General features: G+C 37.2%; 1 protein-coding gene across 1 annotated transcript in view; it reads right to left on the bottom strand.

Annotated features, from left to right (window-relative positions):
* LOC122814238 (dynein axonemal heavy chain 5-like) overlaps nucleotides 1-24045 on the bottom strand; it is a 3525594-nt gene that overhangs the window by 2019378 nt on the left and 1482171 nt on the right. The window contains exon 51 of the mRNA XM_044086840.1: nucleotides 14992-15090. Within this exon, the coding sequence (XP_043942775.1) occupies nucleotides 14992-15090 (99 nt within the window). The remainder of the gene's footprint in view (nucleotides 1-14991; nucleotides 15091-24045) is intronic.

The raw sequence follows: 24045 nt of genomic DNA, 5'->3' as shown, positions 1-24045 counted from the left end.
ATCAAGTATTCTAATGCTTCAAAACATAGATATGCAAAAGTTAACAAGTAGGATACAATTTTAGCAAGACGAAGTAGAAGACAAGAGGTAAGGAACCATTACAACAGTCAAGAGCTCTGGATTGAGACCACTGAGAAAACACAAGCAAGATGGCATAGTCTTTACTGTTCTCTCACACCAACACAAATGACCCCCCCCCCCCACAGACACCCACTTCATGAAAAACAGAAAAAAACTGTTTCAAAATGAGTGAAAATAAACATCTACAATAATGGACCTGAATTTAGTAACAGACAGAGGAAAGGACAGAGGGATACATAACCAATAACAGAAATAACAAACCTGGAAAGGGATGTGCACCATTTATTGCTGAAAAAGGTATATGCATCATGTACTTTGAAAATATGGATAGTGTGCCATTTATAGAAATGATTTCTACAACTACATCATACTAAGAACCTATTGACAGTTCCAGTTACGATATTTGTCACATTACTTCATACTGAGGAAACTGGATAAGGCAACTTGAATCCTGCAAAAATAAGAAATCAGAGTATAAAATAAGGGCCTACTTAAATAAAGGAAAATAAAATATACATCAGCAAAAGACAACTTGCTGACCCACTTTTTGAATAATGTAGTAAGTGAACACTTTACTATTAAAAAGCAGTTCTGCAAGAAAGGGGAAACCAATAATCAACCTAAAAATATGCCTACAAAATTTTGCTCAAATCATTTTTGCAGAAGAGAAATCTGCCCTGTGCCTGTAGGTGGTAGCTACAACCCCACTTGTCCCATACTTCTGTATGATAGCTCTGAAATTTCACAATCCCAGGTAAGTTGGTAGATGCAATCCTTTCTTCTTTGTCTAGATTGTGTAATCATTTGTAATTTCACTGAGTATGGGCAGTATAGGAGGCTTTCCTGCCTGCAAAAAAGAGAAACTTACTTTTAATTTTATGTGACTTTAAGGAGAAATACATTTTAACAAAGTTCATTTGCTGTTTAATTCATAGTATACAACCCTGGCAAGTTCATAGTATACAAACCTGGCTGGAATAGTGTTTCAGCAGGCAAGCATCAGTGAATTAACTTTCTCTGAACTATGTTTCACTCGTGAAGCAACCCAAAAATAAAAGAATGAATCAAATTAATTTCCAAAGTATAGACCACAGACATAGCAGAAGGAAGGTACATTAGAAAATCATAGAATATGAGTAAAAAGAAAGTTCTACCAGTAAACTGGGGATTGAATCAATGCTTTTGAAGTGCAGTGTTGCAGAAAACTTTAGAGAATTCTATGGACTGCAAGAACATCAAATCAGGAAATAGCTCACTGGATGCTAAGGATGAAGCTGCCAGGTAAGAGAAAAAGAGGAAGGCCTAAGATAAGTTTTATGGATGTGGTGAGAGAGGACATGCAGGTGGTTGGTATGACAGAGCAAGATGCAGAGGACAGGAAGAAATGGAAACAGATGATCCGCTGTGGTGACCCCTAACTGGAGCAGCCGAAAAAAGAAAAAGAAGAAAAAGCAGATCCTACTAAACTTAACACTAAAGAGCTAAAGAGATAATAGGATTTGCTTTGAGAGTGTTGTTGGAGAAATTCAGAGAAGGTCAGAAGGAGTTGCATTGTGTCTTTATGGACTTAGAGAAAGCATATGACAGGGTGCCTAGAGAGGAGTTGTGGTATTGTATGAGGAAGTCGGGAGTGGCAGAGAAGTATGTAAGAGTGGTACAGGATATGTACAAGGGTAGTGTGACATTGGTGAGGACTGCGGTGGGAGTGACAGATACATTTAAGGTGGAGGTGGGATTACATCAAGGATCAGCTCTGAGCCCTTTCTTATTTGCAATGGTGATGGACAGGTTGACAGATGAGATCAGACAGGAGGCCCCGTGGACTATGACATTTGCAGATGACATTGTGATATGTAGTGAGAGTAGGGACCAGGTTGAGGAGACCCTGGAGAGATAGAGATATGCTTTAGAGAGGAGAGAAATGAAGGTCAGCAGGGCTAAAACAATATATGTGTGTAAATGAGAGGGAGGGTAGAGGAATGGTGAGGATGCAGGGAGTAGAGTTGGTAAAGGTGGATGAGTTTAAGTACTTGGGATCAACAGTTCAGAGTAATGGTGAGTGTGGAAGAGAGGCGAAGAAGAGAGTACAGGCAGGGTTGAATGGGTGGAGAAGTGTGTCAGGAGTGATTTGTGACAGACGGGTACCAATAAGAGTGAAAGGGAAGGTCTACAAGAGGGTAGTGAGACCAGCTATGTTATATGGGTTGGAGACGGTAGCATTGTCGAAAAGGCAGGAGTCAGAGCTGGATGTGGCAGAGTTAAAGATGTTAAGATTTGCACTGGGTGTGACTAGGATGGACAGGATTAGGAATCAGTATATTAGAGGGTCAGCTCAGGTTGCACAGTTTGGAGACAAAGCAAGAGAGGTGAGATTGCGTTGGTTTGGACATGTGCTGAGTATGGATGCTGGGTATATTGGGAAAAGGATGCTAAGGATAGAGCTGCCAGGTAAGAGGAAAAGAGGAAGGCCTAAGATGAGGTTTATGGATGTGGTGAGAGAGGACATGCAGGCAGTTGGTGTGAAAGGGCATGATGCAGAGGACAGGAAGAAATGGAAACAGATGATACGCTGTGGCGACCCCTAACGGGAATAGCCGAAAGAAGATGATGAGGATAATAGGAAGTTACTAGGCTAATAACCCTAGGGTCCTTACAAGCCTAGCCAAATTATTACCCTTATTTCTATGATTAGCAGCTATTGCCTCTGTCCAAGAGGGACGCAGGTGGAACCCTCAGAGTGAATTTATGGTCACCCATCCAATTGTCCAGATTGCATTTGAGGAGGACCAATGAGGTGCTCTGTTTGACATGAAGTGGAAGTCTGTTCCAAAGGTGTAGTAACCTCTGGGAGACAAATCTGTCCCTCCAGCAGGTTTTATTAATGTCACATACCACTTTATGGTCTTTAGAGTGAGTGACCTGTGTAATATTTGACTTTTGGATATGAAGCATTCCCAATAATGCAGGGTCAGAGATTGCCTTAAATGCAAGGCAGAGATCACCTCTGAGTAGTCTGTATGAAACAGAATAAAGTGACAGTGATTTTAAATGGTCCTCATGGGACAGATGGTGAAGACCTTGAATTTTCCTTCTGAGGAACCTTTGTGGTTTCTCCAGTTGCTGCAGGTGTTTATAAAGGTACATACCAAAAGAGGTGTTGTACTCAGTTATTGGCCTAATGAGGAAAGAGTACAGGGAGGTTATAACTTCTTTTTTTCTGGCGGCAATGCCCTTACTCATGAGATGAGCAATATAAAATGCCCTTTTTATCACTGTAGAGACATGGTGGTCAAAGGTAAGGTTGCTGTCAACCTGTGTGCCTAGGTCTTTCACCACCGAGTGCGTACTTAAGGTATTGCTGTTGATGTGGTATTTAGGAGGAACATCACTTTTACCAAAAGGAATGATAATACATTTTCTTGCATTGAGTTTAAGGCCATGACTTTGGCACCAATCATTTGATTGTGTAAGACCCCCTTGTAGATGTTGATATCATTTGGAGATTCTATGACCACTTCCAGTTTGCAGTCATAAGCAAACTTTGTCAGCCACAGACCTTTCATTTTTGTTTGTGCTTCTGAGAAATGGATTCCTAACAGTAGAGATCCCTGGACTGATCCCTGTGGAACACCACTGGTTACAGGTCTGCTGTTGGAGGTGGAGCCCCCTATTTTGACTGTATGAGTTCTATCAGTGAGCCAGTTAGTGACCCATCTAATGATATAAGGGTTGATGCCTAGTTGGGTGAGTTTGTCAATGATGTCTGAGTGGGGGATAGTGTCAAATGCCTTGGTTAAGTCCATGTAGGCTGTATGCATAGATTTCCTCTTGTCCAGAGCCTTGGTGACTGTCTCAAAGAAGCTTACCAGATTTAACAGGCATGATCTCCCTTTGACAAATCCAAACTGAGTAGAGTCAAGTGTTTGGAGATTACCTATATCTTTGTTGTAAGGTCCATGATGATTCACTCCATGGCCTTACAAATAAGGCTACTTAGGTTAATAGGTCTATAGTTCCCGGGGTCAGTGGAAGCACAACCTTTGTACAAGCGAATAATGGTGGCCATTTTTCATACCACTGGGGTGAAGCCTTTGCTTAGACTATGATTGAAAAGAGTGTCCAATGCTGTTGCTAATTCATGTTGGAGTCCTTGTAGGATGCAGCCTGGGATGTTATCATATCCTATAGATGCTGTTTTTTTTGGCATTAGAAAGGGTATTTAAGACCTTCTCTTTATTTTTATTTATTTATTTTATTTTACATTTGTTGACCGGGAATGTCTGACTGAGCCGAGGCCCTTTTTCTGCAGAGGCCCGGGGAGAAAAGCTCCAGTACATACAAGTATAACATTAAGTGCATTAGTATAGATTTTATACAAGTCGAATACAGCTAAATCTTATACACATAACAATTGGTTATACATATATTAGTTAAGCAGAAAGGAATATAAAGTACAAAAATCAGGTGTTTTTTTTATCAGATATATCTTTAGACATACAAACATAGGGGACAGGTGGTAGGGATGTCATGGGGTATGTGTGGTGGAGGCAGGGGCGTGAAATTTTCACAGAACCTGTCTGGCAACAGGCTAGCTATGTCTACAGGCTCAGTATATGTGGTATCATTAACTACCAGTTCTGCACTAATCTGGGCCTTTCATTTTAGGTTATGGATGTAACTATAGAATGCCTTGTGGTTGTCCTTCATTGAGGATATAATTTGGACTCATAGTTTGCATCAAAGGACTTCACAAGAAGTCTTATTTCCTTGTTTAAGCTGAGGAGGGAGTGTTTCCAGTTTAGGAGGGCTCACTCCCTCTTACTGGTAGACAACAATTTCTTCCTCTTATTGTAAAGCCTTTTAATGGCAGTTGCCCACCAAGCATCTTTGCTCATCCTTGAGGAGCTTGTTTTGCTCTTATCAGGTATGGCTGAGTCAATGCAGTTAAACAGGTGTTTGTATAAAGTTTTGGTGCAGAGCTTGGCATAGTTGCCAGTTCCATCTGAGGGAGGAGGTGCAGTGAAGCTATTTATACCATCCTGTAAAAGGTTATAATCTGCTTTGGTGAAGTTATTTTAGTTTAGTTGCTGCTGGGGGTGGGGTTAGGTGTGACAGTTACTTCGAATGAGACCGATTTGTAGTCAGATCTCACCAGGAAGGCCCTCACAGTGGGGGTGCTACAAGCAGTCCCCTATACTGATGAGCACCAGATCCAGGATGTTGGCACCCCTTGTAGAGGTGTCAACTAGCTGGTCCAGGGCATTGGAGTTAATGAAGTCAAGGAAACCGTGAGCAAATGAGTTTGAACAGAAATAATTTACCCAGTAATGGATGGGTAGTTAAAATCGCCCAAAACCATGGCATTTGGATGTATCTTGATAGACTGAAGTAGATCCAAATAGTCAGAGTGGGTATCCTGATTCATTGAGGTGGTCCTGTAGCTGGCAATGACTTGAATAGGTGTCCTACCAACAGTTAATTGCACCTGAAGTGTCTCCAGGGAGTCATACTGTTTAACCAATCTGACGGTGTATTTATTTTTAATGAATATTGATATACCACCTCCTTTAGTTTTCATACCTTCAGTCTGAGGTCTGAATATGTGGAAAGAGGTATAACCCAGTATGGCTGGGGTGCTCTCCACAGCCTTAAACCAGGTCTCTATGACTGCACAAATATCTATGTCTTCCAAGGTGAGGACAGCTTCCAGTAAATGCAGTTTTATGTTGAGACACCTAGTGTTTAGCAGCATAACCTTCAGGTTGTTTTTAGATGGAGTTTTTCCATTGGGAATTTTATTCTTGAGTCAGTGCCTAAAAAAGGCACTATGGGGGTTCCAAGAGCCTTAGCCAGTAGCCAAACTCCCAGAGGTGACAGATGAAACTACTTCTGGAAAAGCATCAATGTCTGTCGATCATGTTGTCCCAGGTGGACAGATAGTGGATCCCCTTAGAATGACAGCAGAAGCTAAGCCAATTATTGAAGTCAATCATTTTCTATTTGTAATGAGGCATCATTCTAGGTGAAGGTAAAATGCTGCTTAAGGCTATGGACATACCTGCCTGACACACATAGTCCGAGACCTCAGTCATGTTTCTCTTCATATAGTCCACAGAGGTACATCTCAAGTCGTTCACACCAACATGGACTATGACAGAGTCATAACAGTACCTGTTGTTGAAAGACTTGAGTGCATGTGTGATATCGCATATCTTGGCACCTGACAGACAGCTGACCGTGACCTTTTCCTTATCCAGCCTGGTGAGAGGGACATCAATGTGTCTCACGATGGAATCCCTATGACTAATATGTTTGATTTTGTGTTTGCCTTAACGGTTTGTCCAGTGAGATACTGGTGCATGAACTATTATGTGTTGTGTGCTTGCGTTTGTGTTTGGAAGGTCTCTGGTGTTTAGGTATGTTGCTGGTGGGGATGTTCATATATGTAGGTATGTGTGATGTGAGTATGGGTGGAGTAGGAGGTGAGCTGTGCATGCTGGCAAACTGCTCATTGTCATGTGTACTGACTGATGTGTGAGAGAGCATGGATTCAAGGTTCTTAATATAGTTGCATGTCTCACACGTTGTGTTTGTGTGTACTAGGAGGAGTGGGTTGTCAGTGAACATGAGACAGTTGCTACACTTCCTCAGGATGCCCATGTTGACTAAGCTGGCTGGAGAAACTGTGGAAAATTGTCCATCCATAGTGATAGGTAAATTTATATGATCAGGAAAAGAGGTCACACCTAGGAGTGGCTAGTAACACCAAAGAGATCCCCAACAACAGTAAATTGGTTACTGCTCTTCCCCAAGTAATCCAACCTTAATTTCCTAATCTGACACAAGTTCTACCTGATTCTCCACTGCACAAATACCTTGAAGAACAGGTTGACAGCAATCTCTCTTTCAACCAGCACATTGCCACTGTGGTCAGAAAGTTCTTCTATGTGGCAAATCTTATTACCAAGGGTTTTGCATCCAGGAAGAAAGAGGTCATCATCTCTCTCTACTCTTCCCTCATTAGGCCAATCATTGAGTACAATGCACCATTTGGCATGTACCTCACTAGAAACATGCAACAGCTGGAGGCCACAAAAGTACCTCACAAAGAGGATCCTAGGCCTTAAACACATGTCCTACATGGACAGACTCAAAAAACTCCAGCTAGTCTCTGTCTCACATCATCTACTAAGAGGCAATCTCTGCTTGACTTGCAAAGCCATGTCTGACCCAGCTCTGTTAGAAATGCTACATCTAAAGAAATCCCAATCCCTCTGCATCACACACTCCAGAAACCTCAACCTCATTACCACAATCAACAGAATATGCTGGAGGGACAGGTTCGTAACCCAGAGACTGCCCATGCTCTGAAATAGACTTCCCATACATGTCAAGAAGAGCACTTCACTGGCCCTCTTCAAGTGAAATCTTGATGAGTGGATAGAAAATAGAAAGTTCACTCCGGGGATCACTCCACTGGCTCTACTTGATAGAGGCACTGGGAACTAACGTCGGGCGGCATGATGCCAGGGCACTTCTATGGGCTATGCTTGTAAAGGGTCCAGGGCCATTAGCCTAGTACACACCTATGAAACTATGAACCTATGAACTAACCCCTTTCTACTTTAAAAAGGTCAGCAAACAGGATGTCTTTGAAGTATTAAATAAACTGGACTGGAATTTCATCCATAGCTTTCAGATATACATCCAAAGTAGCCGAGACTAGGAAATTTCATCCATAGCTTTCAGATATACATCCAAAGTAGCCGAGACTAGGATAGTCAAAAACTATGCCAGTCTCTTGACTTTATTTACAATCTCTCTTTCTCTCTCTCTTTCCCTCTCTCTCTCCCTCACACACTCACTATCTCACTACTGGTACAATCCTTAATAGATACAAACACTTCCTCATTGTCACACTGCCGACATCATCACCATCTGCCTGAGACTTTAGACCAATTGCTAACATTTATCCAAATGCAAAAGTTCAGAAAAAAATAAATCCATACCCAAATTTTGCACTATGTCAGTAAATATCATACTCTGGTTGATAGGCACAGGTTCCATCCTGGATACAGCACATTCAGTGCTTTATAATATCTGTGCTTTATATATGAGAATATGGACAGTGGACTACTAACTGGTATTATCACTTGACTACAATCTTCTTGGGAGCCTGTCAGTTGTCAGTGAAAATGTTTTGCTGAAAGAACGTTGACGATAGTGGAGGATTCCTTTTCCTCCAGTATTGTGCAACCTCAGAGCAGGTATACTTAAACTCAGAGCTGATGGGCTGTCCTTCCACATGGTAGATGCAGGGGAACTTGAAAAAAAAAAAAGATTTACTTCAAAGCTTGCCAAAAATTATTTTGACAAAACATTTCCATTGCATATCAGGTATACTGAAATTGCTATTAATGTATCAACATGATTCCTTCTTTTAAAGAAGCTAACGGACCATGGATTTTCAAATAAGATTAACACGTGATATAAAAACACCTTTCTGGCAGAACATTCTGAGTAAAAAGATCAAAGCTTAAAACCAAAGTTGCCAAGCTTACCTTAGAGATCCCTCAGAGTTTTGTGCTAGTCCCTCTTTTATTCTCATTATTTTTGAATTATCTGCCATGAGATCTTCCACAAATTAACTGTATCTAAAATGCAGATGACATTGTCATTACACATGCTGGCCTACATGTGAACACCATCACCAAGGGTTTCCAACAGTACTTTATGCACCTATGGAACTGGTTAATTATTAACAGACTAGTTCTAAATACCTCAAAAATACAGGTGATGTAGTTTGGAATCTCAAAATATATTATCATGCCATATCATTACCATTTACCTCACAAATATACCACTGCCAATTACTGCTACCCAAAAATATTTAGGAGTCACTTTAGACCATTCTTTATGATATAGTACACATGCACACACACACACACACACACACACACACACACACACACACACACACACACACACACACACACACACGCACACACTCACACACACACAGAACTAGCAATTTGCAAAGTACTGACACAGCTTAAAATTACCTATAAAACTGAATCTTCTTATCTAGGATTCTAGAAGAACAAAATTACTCTCAATATACTAATACTCAGGCTTGAATGTGAACTCTTTTTCATTACACTGCTGTCTTGTCAGAGTACTTCTCTACTACAGACAACAGAAAACAAAATTCAAATTGACAGTAGAACTATGCATCACTGCAACCCACTACACAAATACAAGTGGCTTCCTGTCCCAGTGAGAGCATCCCTATTGCTTAATACACTTACATTTAAAGTACTGCAGCACAGATACTGTCCACCCCCTCAATATAACCTGTCTCTCAGAGAACTCACTCCTACACTATGTGAGTCTCTGAAGAAATTTCTTTAATTAAGTCCCCTTTCAAACACTCCAGCACTGAAACAGCTTTTAGCAAACTGGCACCAGCCTACTGGAAAATACCCTAATTAATATCGGACAAACTGGCAGTGTAGTTCAGTTCAGGCAGAAACTAAGATAATTTGTTCAATGAGAACTCATGCACATGTTTCACAGAACCCAGTTAAGTCACACATTCTGTTACACTTCTGGTCTATGTGCACTTGCAACCATGAATGACAGCTAACCCTGCTAAGGCTATCCTTTGTTGCTAACATTGTCACATAGACAGATCTTTTTGGCAAAAACTACTTTGCATGTGTATTTTGTGAATACTATTCATGGTGTTCCTCTTTAACTGTACTGTTTCAAAGTAAACATACAGCTATAATATATGTAATATATACTGACTAAATGTTCATATTTTGTTGCAAATTCAACATGGATTTTTGGATTTTTGTTATGATTGTTTTTACTGTCTCTGTCTTCTTTGTCCAAGTCATGGCTGATAGGGGTCAGTGAACTAGCTCACATACCCAGCTAACAAATGTAATAATGTCATATATGGTTGATAGTTACAAGAAGTAAAACACCAACTGCAACACCTATATGATAACCACATAACACTATCATGAGGACATCTTAGCTAACTCTTGCTGTATTATTGGAGGTCAGTCTAAAATGCATTTTATTTTATATTGCTATCCTCTGCAGGCACTCCAGTTTTATTTCCAGATTTCTGGACCACTTCTATAGTGCGGTGAAAGTGAAGTGGAATTATTTTACTTTGTGACTTCAGTGTTAACCTATTTGGTGCTCTTGTTTTTTGCTTTCTTATTTCAGCAGTGAGAAATCAGTAGAGGTGGTGAGGAAGGATGCGGCATGTCATATTATCTTCCTCCGCAGATGCTCACATGACAATTTACAAGCAGATGTTCTCTGCAGGGAAATGCAACTGTAGTGCTAAGTCTAAATGGAATACAGTTTGCAGCACCACCTAAGTATGAATACATCAGCTACCTTCCATTCAAATGCTGAGGCCTTTAGAGTAGCAGTTGTAGCTACATTTTCAAAAACACAGAAAACATCCGGTACCAAAATTAAAGCACACTGTTACTTCATTAATTAATTTTGTTTTGTTATTTATTTAGCATCAGCATGGCGGAAATGCAATCCTTGCAACTTTTTCATGATAAACCTAATCTTAGTTCTTAGTAGTATGCACACAGTATAAAAATCAACTATCCAAGAAAACATAAATGTCAGCAATAACAACAACAACAACAAACTATATAGATAGATTTGTATGGATATCTATATTATCTATCTATATGTATATATATATATATATATATATATATATATATATATATATATATATATATATATATATATATATACAGCATAAATACAGCAAACCTACCAAAAAAAAAAAACACAAACGTTTTGGACTAGCATCAACAAACTACTATACCCAAGACAATCCAGCACACCTAGCCCACAAGGCGCTAACCCTGAAAATCCCACTTATACTGCTAATGCCTTCAATTCTTTCTTCACCGATGCCATCCAAACTCTTGCTAGTTTACTTTCTCCACATACCTCAAAACTGCCTACAACTATGACAAGCCCACCTCCACCTTTTAACTTACAACCAGTTTCTACTTCCTTTATCTGCTCTCTTCGACAAAAACTAAAACCTACCACCCCCTCAGCCGACCATCTCCCAACAGAATACCTGCAAAAAGGGGCTAAAGCCATAGCCTATCCCATCTCCATTCTTGTTAACCGAACTATAAGTGAAGGAACCATCCCATCTATCTGGAAAATTTTTCATATTATCCCACTACATAAAGGTGAGAACTCTTATGACTTTTCTAACTACCGTCATATAGCTCTACTATCTCCCCTAGCAAAAATAATGGATAAATGCATCCATAAGCAACTACTTAACCACCTACTCCAAAATAACCTACCTGCCAACTGTCAACATGGATTCAGACCTTTCCATAGTACCACCACTGCCTTCCTATCCTTCACAGACTGCATTAACAAAAACCATAACAACAATACTCTTTCCTCTGCAGTCTTTATTGATTTATCTAATGCTTTTGATATGGTCAATCACCAGCTCCTCATAAATATATTGAAATCCCTTTCACTTGAACCTCTAGCAATTAATTGGTTTAAATCTTACTTAGACAATAGACAACAGGCTGTACTATGGGACAATAAACTATCTAACCTCCTTCCCATTTCCCTTGGTGTTCCTCAGGGCTCCATAGTAGGCCCACTCCTATTTTCCATCTTTATCAATGACCTTCACTCTTCAATACCTCACACCACCTGCATTCAATATGCAGACGACTCTACAATAATCTGTACAGCCTCTTCTCAAACTGAACTACAGTTCCTTACCCAAAATGCATTCAATACTGTAGAACAATGGTTTTTAAACTGCTGCCTCCTCCTAAACCCCCCAAAAACTAAACTTTTACTGTTCACCCCAACCCAAAAGTCCACACTAATAAATTTCTCTCTCACATCTAGTAATGGCACTCTCATATCTCCTGAACCTACCACCAAACGTCTAGGAATAACAATAGATAGCAACCTTAACTTCGATACCCATATAAACAGCACAGTAAAAACAATCAACAAAAAAATAGGGTCCCTCTATAGAATTAAACCCTTTCTTACTCCTGTAGCCAGGACTGCTATAGCCAGAACTCACTTAATCTCCATTCTACTTTATGCTTCACTTATCTATACTAACCTTTTAAGAACAACCTAAATAAACTGGCAATCTCATATAATAATATTGCCAGATTTGCAACTGCCTCTCCTTTTAGAACACATCACTGTCTTAATCTAAAGCAACTCGGATGGCTAGAATTTCCAAACCAAGTTCAATTTCAACAGCTTACTATAGCCCATAAAACCCTTTACCAACCCACCAACACTCCAATACTCACTAGCATCATTACCCCTTACAACAATCTTAAGAATTTATGCTCCTCAAACAAAATACTTATCAATACTTGCAAAGCCAACAACTTGGCAGGAGACTCCCTCTTCTCTAATGCTGTTGGAAAGCACTGGAATCTTTTACCCACTGAACTTGTATCTCTGTCTTCATTAACTCTATTTAAACAGAAGATAAAACTATTCCTCCACACCCACTGGCTACGCCCATGTACTAACCCTGACTAACTTTCCTCCCTTACACTAATGAATACTCCTCATCTTTATAGACTTATCCTTAAGATACCAAAGACTATGACATGACAATTCATATATATATATATATATATATATATATATATATCATAGTAACATCTCGTGTATATTTACCTATTACTATTTGAGTTATGCTTATGATGAGTACTGTACTTTATATTACCAACAGCTGTTTAACTTTGGACTGTTGCAACCTGATATATTGTATATTGTATCTGTCTTGGAGCTTATCTCCTCATATTGTTGTATATGTCTTGGAGCTTTTCTCCCCGGACCTCTACTGGAAATGGACATGTATCCAGTTAAACTAGCCCGGTCAACAAATGTAAAATAAAATAAAAAAAAAAAAAAAATATATATATATATATATATATATATATATATATATATATATATATATATATATATATAGTCCCCTAGAACATCATATGGCCAAGGACCAGATGATCGAAGTTTTGAAACTTTGAACATAATGAATGGAGATCGCTGTACAGCATGGAATGGGAAATTCACCATTGTTCTCATTGTAGTGAGAGCTCAGAGCTGCTATATGTAATTAGCAAGGGTCATGGGGTTGCAGCCCCCCCATGTGGCAGGTGCAGGTGTGCTTGCTCCCCTGCAAATAGAACATTTTTATTGTTTTTATTTTATTTTGTATCGGATCTGGTCTTAGGCCATATGATGTTCGATTTGAAGGGGATATATATATATATATATATATATATATATATATATATATATATATAGCTAGATAAGTGTCTCATGAAACAGCAAACACTCATAAGAGTGAACCACTAACTAAGCAAAAATCAGTTTAGAGCAAACACTCATATAGTTGAACGCTCAAAAACCCCCCAATTATTACTTTCTTTTTTTTCTCCCATGTGGGGAGTTGCATCCCCCACACCCGCTGTTAATTATATATATATTCTAACTCTGAGATTACATAACATTGGGGTAAGGGCAAATTCCCTTACCGCATTGTACTGCAATCCCATTCAAAATAATGTAGCAGAAACTCCATTAGGATGAAAATTCACTCACATGAATAATTGCTTTTTTACAGCACAAAAATGCATTCACACAAGTGAGTGTTCTCTCTTCCTAATTGTAACCAAATCTATATAGGACAAATATACCTTTAAAATCATGGGTGACCATAAAGCTGAATTAACTATACCGTTGTAACTGTAACCGTTTTTCTTACTTTTTAATTTTTTTTTTATATTTCCGACATCAGTGACTATTTTGAGGACAACCACCAGCGGCATAGCAAGAGAGGAGTGAATGGGCAGGAGGTCCAGGTACAAGCTGTTAGGATTATGGTTGCAATACCAGCATTCACTTCTGTACTCTCATTTCTAAATGCTGGTACAGGAATGAATTTTGACAAATGTTTGCTTCAGTGCTTCTCTTATAGTTGTTATTTCTTTATTTCTTTCTTTTTAAAGATCCTTTTTTTTCTCTTCTTTTCATGAAAGACCAGCACATTGGAGCCAGTGCTCAGAGCAGAAGTGAGAGCTTTTTTTTTTGTTCCAGATTGGGCATCTGTATGAGTCAGCTACATCTATGATAACCACTTTATACTTACTTGAGTCTAGGTAACTGAATGATAGGAAACAATCCCTCAAGGATCTAAATTATGTAAATAATCTAGCTGTGAGGAGCTACATAAGTCACCTGGTGTCATGACAAATGTCAAACTATGAAAGGGAAACGAGAGATGGAACAATAAAGACAATCATGATCAAAAAGCTATTGTATTCAAAGAGTGGCAACAAAACAGTCTTTCAGTGAATAACAGGTAAAAATGCAATACACTGTCAAATTGTATATTTGGTGAAGTAAAATGTTTGATACCTTCTCAGCTTAAAAAAAAAAATCAGTAAACAGGAGAGCATTCACAAGGAGCTGTTGAAATTCATGGCAGACAACATGGCTCTCTGATCTGTTTTTTTTATATCATCCTCTACATTTATATCAGTGTAGAAGACTAAATTTCATTTTTTATCAAATTTCCAAAATTATATCATCTTGGATTACTGTCAGACTCACAACAGTAAAAAACTAAATAATTCATTATGACTGATGCAACAAAACAGCTCAGCCTGAAAATGCTCTACAGGAATCATCTCCCTGGTAAATTAAAATAAAATAAAATCTACCCCAGTGTCCCTCACAGACATCCATCAATTCCTCATTTCGATGCAACTGGGTTGTATATAGTAATCTGCCACCAATAATGAATGGTCACTCTGGGGTTATACTTACAACAGCAGCCCCCTGTAGCACCCGTCTGACTGAAGTGAGATCAACATGAGAAGAGCAGGTAAACAGTAAAAGGAACCGTCCAAGCAAATGTGCTATTGCCTAGAAGAAAACAGCAGGGGTAGTAGAGTTAATAAAATTAGTAGGAGAGATACTTGCATTATCTTTTCAAAAGTATTGCACATCATGTCACATTTTGAATGGTCTCTTACTTTGTATAGAATTATAGTTCTCAAACAATGGTTTATGGGATTCTCAGTGTCAGTTGCTGTATACATTCTTCACCCTATCCAGCTCCCAGGAAAGACTGTTACATTAGAACTGTCAGTTCTCCTTTCAAGGAAACCTTTCATGTGGTCATTGTAGTGTTTTCTAAAGGGCATGAGATCTTAGAAAGTTCGGCTGTTATGGTTAAGACAGACATTTAAAAGCATTTTGTTTCTAATTCCTAAAAGTTAGGCACATTCTCAGCAGCAAAAATTAAAATCATCCGTACATGAGTAATTTAAGTACAGCAAAGTTGTGGATAATGTATGGAACCACTGTAAAGCTTTACTCTACTTGCAGAAAACACTTTAGTCCTGGCCTGCAGGATGCATGCTTACTCATTGGGATACAAAGATTCAGTTAATTGCTAAGCACTGTTTCCTTTGAGTTCTGGTTTATAATCTAAATAAAATAAGTTTCTTGCTACAGCTCAGATGATGTGGGTGTTCACTGCTAACTAGGTAATTTTGTATAACATCCAGTCATTTTAACAGGTATTAATTATAAGCTATGAGACTTTAAACTGATCAGAGCACTGATGGAAAATGAATGGCAGAGGTACTGAGTAAAACAAGCTTTACTTGAAATGGATGAACATCTTGACCCAAATATAATTTCTTTTTTATTTCATTTCTTTGTTGACCAGGTAAATATATCAATCACAGATTAACAGCAAGCGCTCTATGTACCAGTCTCAGGTGCACTTCTAAATGAATGAAATTCTATGAGGTGTTAACAATGCAACCCCCAAGAAAGCCTGATGATGTACAAGACTTGAGTATCTAGCAACATTGTATCTGCCAGGCACACAAATGTAAATCTAGAACAGTATGTCCTATACTCATAACAACAGCTGTATTTAGGGGAAAACTCTTTTTATCCCAGCTGGCTGAAATTCACCTGTGATACTGGGCCAATAAACAAACACTGGACCACTAAATCCACATAATTTATTTGTCAGCAGGTTACTGTTATACCCAAAGGGCAATGTTTCCCCACAGCTGCCACCAGCTACTCTCCTCATTAACCACGTCTAGCAGACCCACCTTAGCCTCCCACAGAATCTACCAGAATCCTGCCCAGGGCCGGTGAGGAGATCAGTGACATTAGTGCAGTGTCATACTGCTTGATTAGGCATAAGCCCTATCACAGCAGCCTTGACAGCTCCATAATTGTTGACTTCAGGAAGTGCATGCTCATTTCCAAACATTTGCCACCTCCTAAATGAATGGCTCGCTACTCATGCAATACAGAGCTGGGCAGACATGTACACTATATACTGCAGCAAACATAATCTGCTTCCCCCCCTCTCATAGCCTAGGGTGGGCAAGATGACATTGCGCACTCATTCCTATCCTTCCCCTGTGGCACGTCTTATATTTGTGCCTTTAATTGAACACGTCATCTTACATCTCATATATTTGTCTGCAAACCTAAAATGTATCTCGAGGATTAAGCAATGGCAGAAAGCAGAAATGAGCAAGACAGTTTGGGGATGCAGGTCCAAAAGAAAGCAGGGAAGACAAGAATGCATCAAATGAAGAGTGTCATTCATGAGGAAATATGCACCAAAATATCCATTTGGTATTCTCTGAATACCCAAAAACACAGAAAACATATTTGGTTGTAAGAATTGATGACTGTAGAATAGTGGAAGAAACTGGAATAAGATTGGAATTAATGTCGTTATCTGTTAATTGCCCAGAACTGTGCTGAACAGGTGGGAGTCTCTCCTTTATATGCCAGATCTTCTCATGCCTATCAAAATAAAGTCTGTATACACTGTAGTTTGGTTAAAATGCTTTATTATGTACAGTGGAGGAAGATGTCAACAATATCTGAAGCAGATCTTAATGTCTTTAACTTCTGTACTAATTATACTGTCCATAAATTCTATACTCAGAAATGTACTGTCTCCAATAACAGTGCTGATCTGCACTCATATTCTGATAATTATGTCCACAGCTTCAGCACTATTCTCCTAAGTAACTTCACTAAAATTCTGGACTGCTAAGTAATTGAGCTGACTTCTGCACTCATACCCGAGTGTCTGTATTCCAGTGATTTTCTGCATATAAGCTGACATGAACTAATTTAACTTACTGTGTCTGAAGTATCTCATAATAATACTAAAACCATGTAGATGACTACATGCCTCCTTAACCTTGGTTCCCATGCTTTGTACCATACAAATAAAATGTGTTTGTGCTCAAATGTACTTCACATTCTGTTCTTATCAGTATTCTTGACAGCAGGTTATTTTCACTGATTGAAAGCACATTAATTGAAACTGTATGCACACTGTGAAGGTCTGCTTTAATATGACTGCTTTTCTAGACTAATGCAAAGATAATATTATTTTTGTTTATCAAAATACATTTAAATGAAACCTGATCTTACAACTCCTCCAGAAGATACCAGAATACACACAGGTATCTCTTTCTGTAGTCACTTTAAAAAATGAAAATTTTGTTTATCAAAATACATTTAAATGAAACTGATTTTACAACTCCTCCAAAATATACCAGAATACACACAGGCATCTCTTTATGTAGCCACTTTAAAAAATGAAACTTAAAATGAAGTCACAGGCCTAACCTTACATTTCAGGCCTATGCAAGATTAGTTTTACTAACTGTATTTATGCAGAATTGAATCCATAACAATTGTCTCTGAAATTACTGAAACTGGATTTACATCTGTAATTACCTTATAATTTTCTGAGATGTTCAAATGTATTTTTTGCTTGACACGAATTATACCTTTGGAAAAAGCGGCATCAGATTTATATACACAACAGTTACATTATATATTATATTATGCGTAATAATAGTGCTGATTCTATCCAGTACTGAATACTTAACACAATGGATTAATATGAGCAAACTGGTTGTTTTTTACTGAATTCATGTTGTTCCTTTACAATTTAAGATGTGTTTATGATAAGGAAGTGCTAGCAAACATATTGAGTTCATATGATGGATCGGAACATGTTTTTACTTTATTTTACCTCACTGTTTTTTTAAAAGAAGCCTTTGTAACAGTTTTTTAAATGTATTATAATTTCTTTTAGGATAATGCCGCATTATAGAGATACGGCTTGGAAATGTGATTTACTTTTATTGGTACATGCAGCCATTTCTAACTGCTCCGTATATACTGTTTCTTTAACACTGAAGGGTGAATACAATTAAACAATTAGGCAATGGCTATTATTGAATTATTTTTCTGGCTTGCGCCAAAATGTTTTATATATAAGGATAGAGTTTTTATTGTTAAAATACATCTGAAGAAGCGTAGTTTGCTACGCAAAAGCGCTTGTGTTTTATACTTCAATAAAGAGATACTACATTTCGTGATAATCCATCTCCTGTGGTGACTCCTGTTTGGATCTGCAATTATTATTATTATTATTATTACCTTATAAATGTATTAATATGGTGCAAAGGATACCATAATGATTTCTAGAATTAATATATATTTTTTTCTTTATCTGTAAATAAATTTGCAGTTTTAATTCTGACCACTAAATGTCACTTGAGCATCGATGATATGTTTGGACTGAAGTCGACCAGCTTTATGATTTAATCATAACTGGGCAATTCTTTAACATGTTATAACTGGTAAATTCTCTTTTTTTATACTTATAATATATGTATCTTTAAGCATGATTACCATGTACTGTATTAACTTTTGTCTGTAAATCTTCAGCTAGATGTGTTAATCTTGTCTATTACCTTTTAATTCCTAGTGCTGTAATAGATGTCTGCCTTTTTAATTTGTGTCTTAAATATTCTGTAAATATATATGTGCTGTAATAGTAGAAGTACCTTTACTAAAACCCATGCTTTATGTATTTCAGATCTACAACTTTGCATACCCTGTCAGTGTCTTTTTAACTTTTTCACTAATGTATTAGGTAATGTGCACTGTATTCTGTAAATAAATTAACAGATTAAGCTTGAACTGTTATGCCTTGAGTTCTTCTTCTTTCGGCTTTTCCGGGTTAGGGGTCGTCACAGCGGAACTCCGGTCCGCTAATGATTGGCAGTAGATTTTTTTACGGGTGCCGAGGTGCCAGCTCGATGCCTAACCTTCAACGAAGGCACGCCCATTCTACACATGTCTTTTGAACACCACTCGACCGCGGGGAGGACATGCACACAGAAGGCGCTCCAGCTGAGAATCGAACGGGAGAACCTCTTGCTGTGAGGCAACAATGCTACTTCTGCACCACCGCAGCTTTACCTGTTATGCCTTGAGTGTTATGCCTTGAGTATATTAAATAAATATTACTAATTGTTCTTATCTTAATAAATATGTTACAAATAATTCTGCTACTTTACCCTTAAAACTAATGACTAAATAATGTGAAGTGTTACATAACTGCATGCTGTAAACTGTCTAGTAATGCTAGAAATGTATAACTGAGTATGAATGTTATATTCCAAAATTTGACTGAAATGTACTATACTGAACTCATAAATTAGTATGAATGCCGTTCAGAAACTTGACTGAAATTAACTGTAAGGTAATAAACTATATAACTGAATATGAATGTCAGAATCTGAAACTTGACTGGAATAAACATTAAAGTTATACATATTTATACTGAATAGTTAAAGCAGCTGTGTATAAATGTTATATTCTGGAAACTAACTAAAGGAATATCATTTCTGCCAGATTTACCTGAACACAGATAAAAACATAAACTAAAATCTGGTAAATATACACTATTCTGGAAACTAAACTATTAGTAAAGAAATACCTTTTCTTGTAATTATTGTCTGAATGCAGATAAACACATACATTGAAATCTGGTAAATGTTCTATTTTGGAAACTATTACTAGAGGACTTATTTTTTTCTAATTTGCATAAATACATCTCTGTTGTACATACATTTTAACCTTTAGATAACTGAATCACATTTAAATTGAAAACTTGTACTGTTATACAATTGTCTGACAACATAAAAGCATTTGCATGTTTGCTTTAACTCTAGTCTGCATAAATGCACATCTGCTGTGTACACATTTTAACTTTAAATATACTTTCATTTAGATAACTGTAGCACATTTAATCATTTTTACTTCTGGCTTTGATGGTCTTGTCTTTCTGTAGATACTTGAGTTGTGCACCACAGCTCTTGCCAAGTTTAGGCCTTACTCTGCATTGTCCCAGTCACTGCTGAGGTATTGGAAGGGCCGACTTAAAGTCCCAATGCCCTTTTTCACACTTAGGCCTTCTAACCCCCCCCCCACTTTCCTATCTTATGTGCAAGGCTGGGTGGCTGATGTATTTTTTCTTGTCTGTTTTTAAATATGCATTCTGGAAAATCAAACTGCAGATTATTTAAATGTCCAAAACTGGCAGCGTGTATTTTTGTAGCAATCTGCAATGCACAAAAAGCAGTATCAGGTCCTTAAAATAACATTTACAGCTTTAACAAGTATAAACTGATAGAATTGCTTGTTGCCCTGACTTTATTTACATATTTTGGCATGAAATAAATATATGCTGCTAATAAACTCTTGTAAGTCTGTAAGCAAACTGGTAATGTATTGTAGTGAAATAGACTAATGTTACTAAGAAATACATTTTTGCAAGTCTATAACTGAACTGATAATGTACAACAGTGAAATGGAAAGGCTATAACTTCATTATTAAATCAAATCGAAACCTTAGTGGTATTGTTTTTCTCTGTCATGAACTCGAATGAAACTAAAGTAGTAATCTGATACTACATTAACACTTCAACATTTTTTGCATTTCTGCACCTTTATAAAATTAACTGTTGAACTTTCCATGTTTACTCTCTGACTGCGGGTCATAATTTACAAAATAAGTTCTTCAGTGTGCAGATCTCTGCCCACTTTCTAACATGTAGCTGTTCTTTTAGACAATGTCATTTAGCTCTTGTAGTACTACTGAATGCTGTAAGGATTTATCATTACTGTCTAAAATTTATTTGGATAAATAGTGAGAACTGTTACTTCATAAAGCTGTTTAGACAATGTCATTTAACTTTTTCAGTACTACGGAATACTGCAAGGATTTATCATTACTGTCTACAATTTTCTTGAATAGATAGTAAGAACTGCTAATGCATAAAACTGTCACTAATAATATTAAACTGATCTTTATCATACTGTTTTATGGCATACAGTACTGTTTGTAATTCAACTTGTTGAGCTGGCCTGTAATCTCATAACTAATTATGTAAGTCCATGCCTCTGATGTGCTTGGTAAATTGCAATTTGTGCAAGAAATATATACAATCTTGAACCATTTATTTAAACACATTTATTACTGGAGTTAAACTGATCTGATTCTGGAACTTTACTTCTTTACCTTTATACAAGTACGTGAAGTTTAACATGAGATTTGAACCTGTGGCTTTAATGACACATAATATTTATGCTATACTCTTTTCTTGCATAGGATCTGATCTTTTTGACTGTATTGTCACTTTTAAAATGCGGCATTGACTTTAAATTTTACATTCTATAAACTAGCAAAACATCATTTAATACCTGTGAATGCTTTCTGTTTCTGTCTGTATCAAGATATTATGTATGCATTGCAACACTTTACTACCCTAATACAAAGGTCATAACAATGTCTGCTAAACAAACCAGTAACATACAAAATTAATTTGCCAGATCTGTAACTGAAAACCCTTTATCATGCATATTAACTTGACTGTCATTTCTGCTATACCATACATAACATGTGCAGAATGGTAAATACGTATACCAATTTTAAATCTTGCACTAGCCCGAAACTGTTACCTGTTTTTTTTTTTTTCTTAATGACCATTTCCAGTCTGTCTTTGCTTTTCTGAGAATAAGATACTGTTTCTGAAAATGTAGTAACTTGACTGCCAGCACTTCAGCTGTGGCAACTAGACTGGAATTTATTTTACCTTTAACCCATAAATCTGCATGTTCCTGTCATAACCAATTCTTGAAATTTGGCACATTATTTGCGCAATCTATCACATACACATTTTTATGTGTCATTTATGTACATTATTCTTCCATAAAATCTTGTTACTAAAGTCTAAAACAACATGTAATTTTGATGACATGTCCATACTTAGACTGGAACTGTTATACTCACTGCTTTAACCTTTGACCAATCAAATCCTAAAATAGCTGCACTCATGTCCTTTAGCAGAGGTCTATATGTAACTTAAATTGATGTGCTTGTATAAATCAGTACATTATTCCATAACTTATTTTATGTAAACTTTGAAATATTGTCATTTCTCTCAACTTTTAGCAATGCCAGGTAAGTAATCTGGTTTGGTGCTGGACCGCCACACCCTTTATATATAAGCCAACAATCCTTTTTTATAGAACTAGCAACAACAGTGACTTGACTATGGTATACATTTTTTTCTTTATTTTGCCCTGAAATACTAGTAATAACATTGACTTGAGCTAATGTATGCATTTCTTCTTTATTTTGCTCTGAAGTCTGCTTATCATTTATGCCGGTGTTTACTTTATTAAACTGATCAAAATCTGTACTCTGATCTCTGTTATCCTCCCCTCAGTATAATATTTGCACTGGTTTATGAAAATGATATACTATAATTTATTACATTTTGAACATATGTATTTGAAATAACATGAACTTGTGACATTGCAAAGGTAATCTGGTTTGGTCTGGAAATCTGCATGTTACATACACTGACTATGTTTACGTCTGTATCGGCAATACTGCAGGTTAACTCTGTATTTTGAATTACATGTTCTGTAGCATTTACACTGATTTCTGAAGAATGTAAACAAGAATTCCCGTTACATAAGTCTGAAACCATGATATAAGCTCACTCATTCTGTGAATCATAAGAAAGAGTCTGCTTCTGTGATTTAATCTTTTTGCATCTAAAACGACTGAACATCTCTGAACTAATAACATTGAAATTTAAATGAACATTTCTTGAACACAGCTTTTTTTTGACTGCTTTACCCATTTTTTAACTTTAAACCACACTTACTGGTGCCTTTACTATAGAAGTACTGTTTGACATGTTTATATAATTTACATTTGCTGATGTATTTAAACTTTTCTGAGATTTACTGTCTGACTTAGTTAGAGAATGCACTGTAAAAAATGAATGCTCACATTAAATTACGATCAGAAGATTCTAGGGTTGGCTCCTGTCTGGCTCACCATTGTAAGAATTTATAGGACTGTATAATATTGGAATGAGCTGGAAATAACTGGAAGAAGCTTGACTGAGACTAGAATGAATGAATATCTTCATCTGTTAATTACCCAGAACTGTGCTAAAGAGGTGCCAATTTCTCCTGTATGTGTCACGTCTTCTTGTACCTATCAGAATAAAATCTGCATACACTGTAGTTCAGTTAAGAATGCTTTATTATGTACAGTGGAAGAAGATGTCAACAATACTGGAATCAAATGTTAATGTCCTTAGCTTCTGTACTCGTTATACTGTCCATAAATGCCATACACAGAAATGTACTGTCTCTAATAACAGTGCTGACCTATACTCATATTCTGATAATTATATCCATACCTTTGGCAATATCCTCAAGTATTATCATTAATATTCTGGAATGCCAGACATTTAACCTGACTTCTGCACTCATACTCAAGTGTAATGCAGTGAATTTCTGCATATCAGTCCACATGAAGTAACTTAACTTATGTGTCTGACATATCTCATAATAATACCAAAACACTGTAAATGTCTACATGCCTCCTTAGCCTTGGTTCCCAAGCCTTGAACCATACAAACAAAATGTGTTTGT

This window comes from Protopterus annectens, chromosome 1.part1, assembly GCF_019279795.1.
Source record: "Protopterus annectens isolate FY-2018-M chromosome 1.part1, PAN1.0, whole genome shotgun sequence".
Classification (NCBI taxonomy): Eukaryota; Metazoa; Chordata; order Ceratodontiformes; family Protopteridae; genus Protopterus; species Protopterus annectens.
Note: the sequence above shows the minus strand (reverse complement) of the source record. Positions and strands in the feature narration are given on the sequence as shown.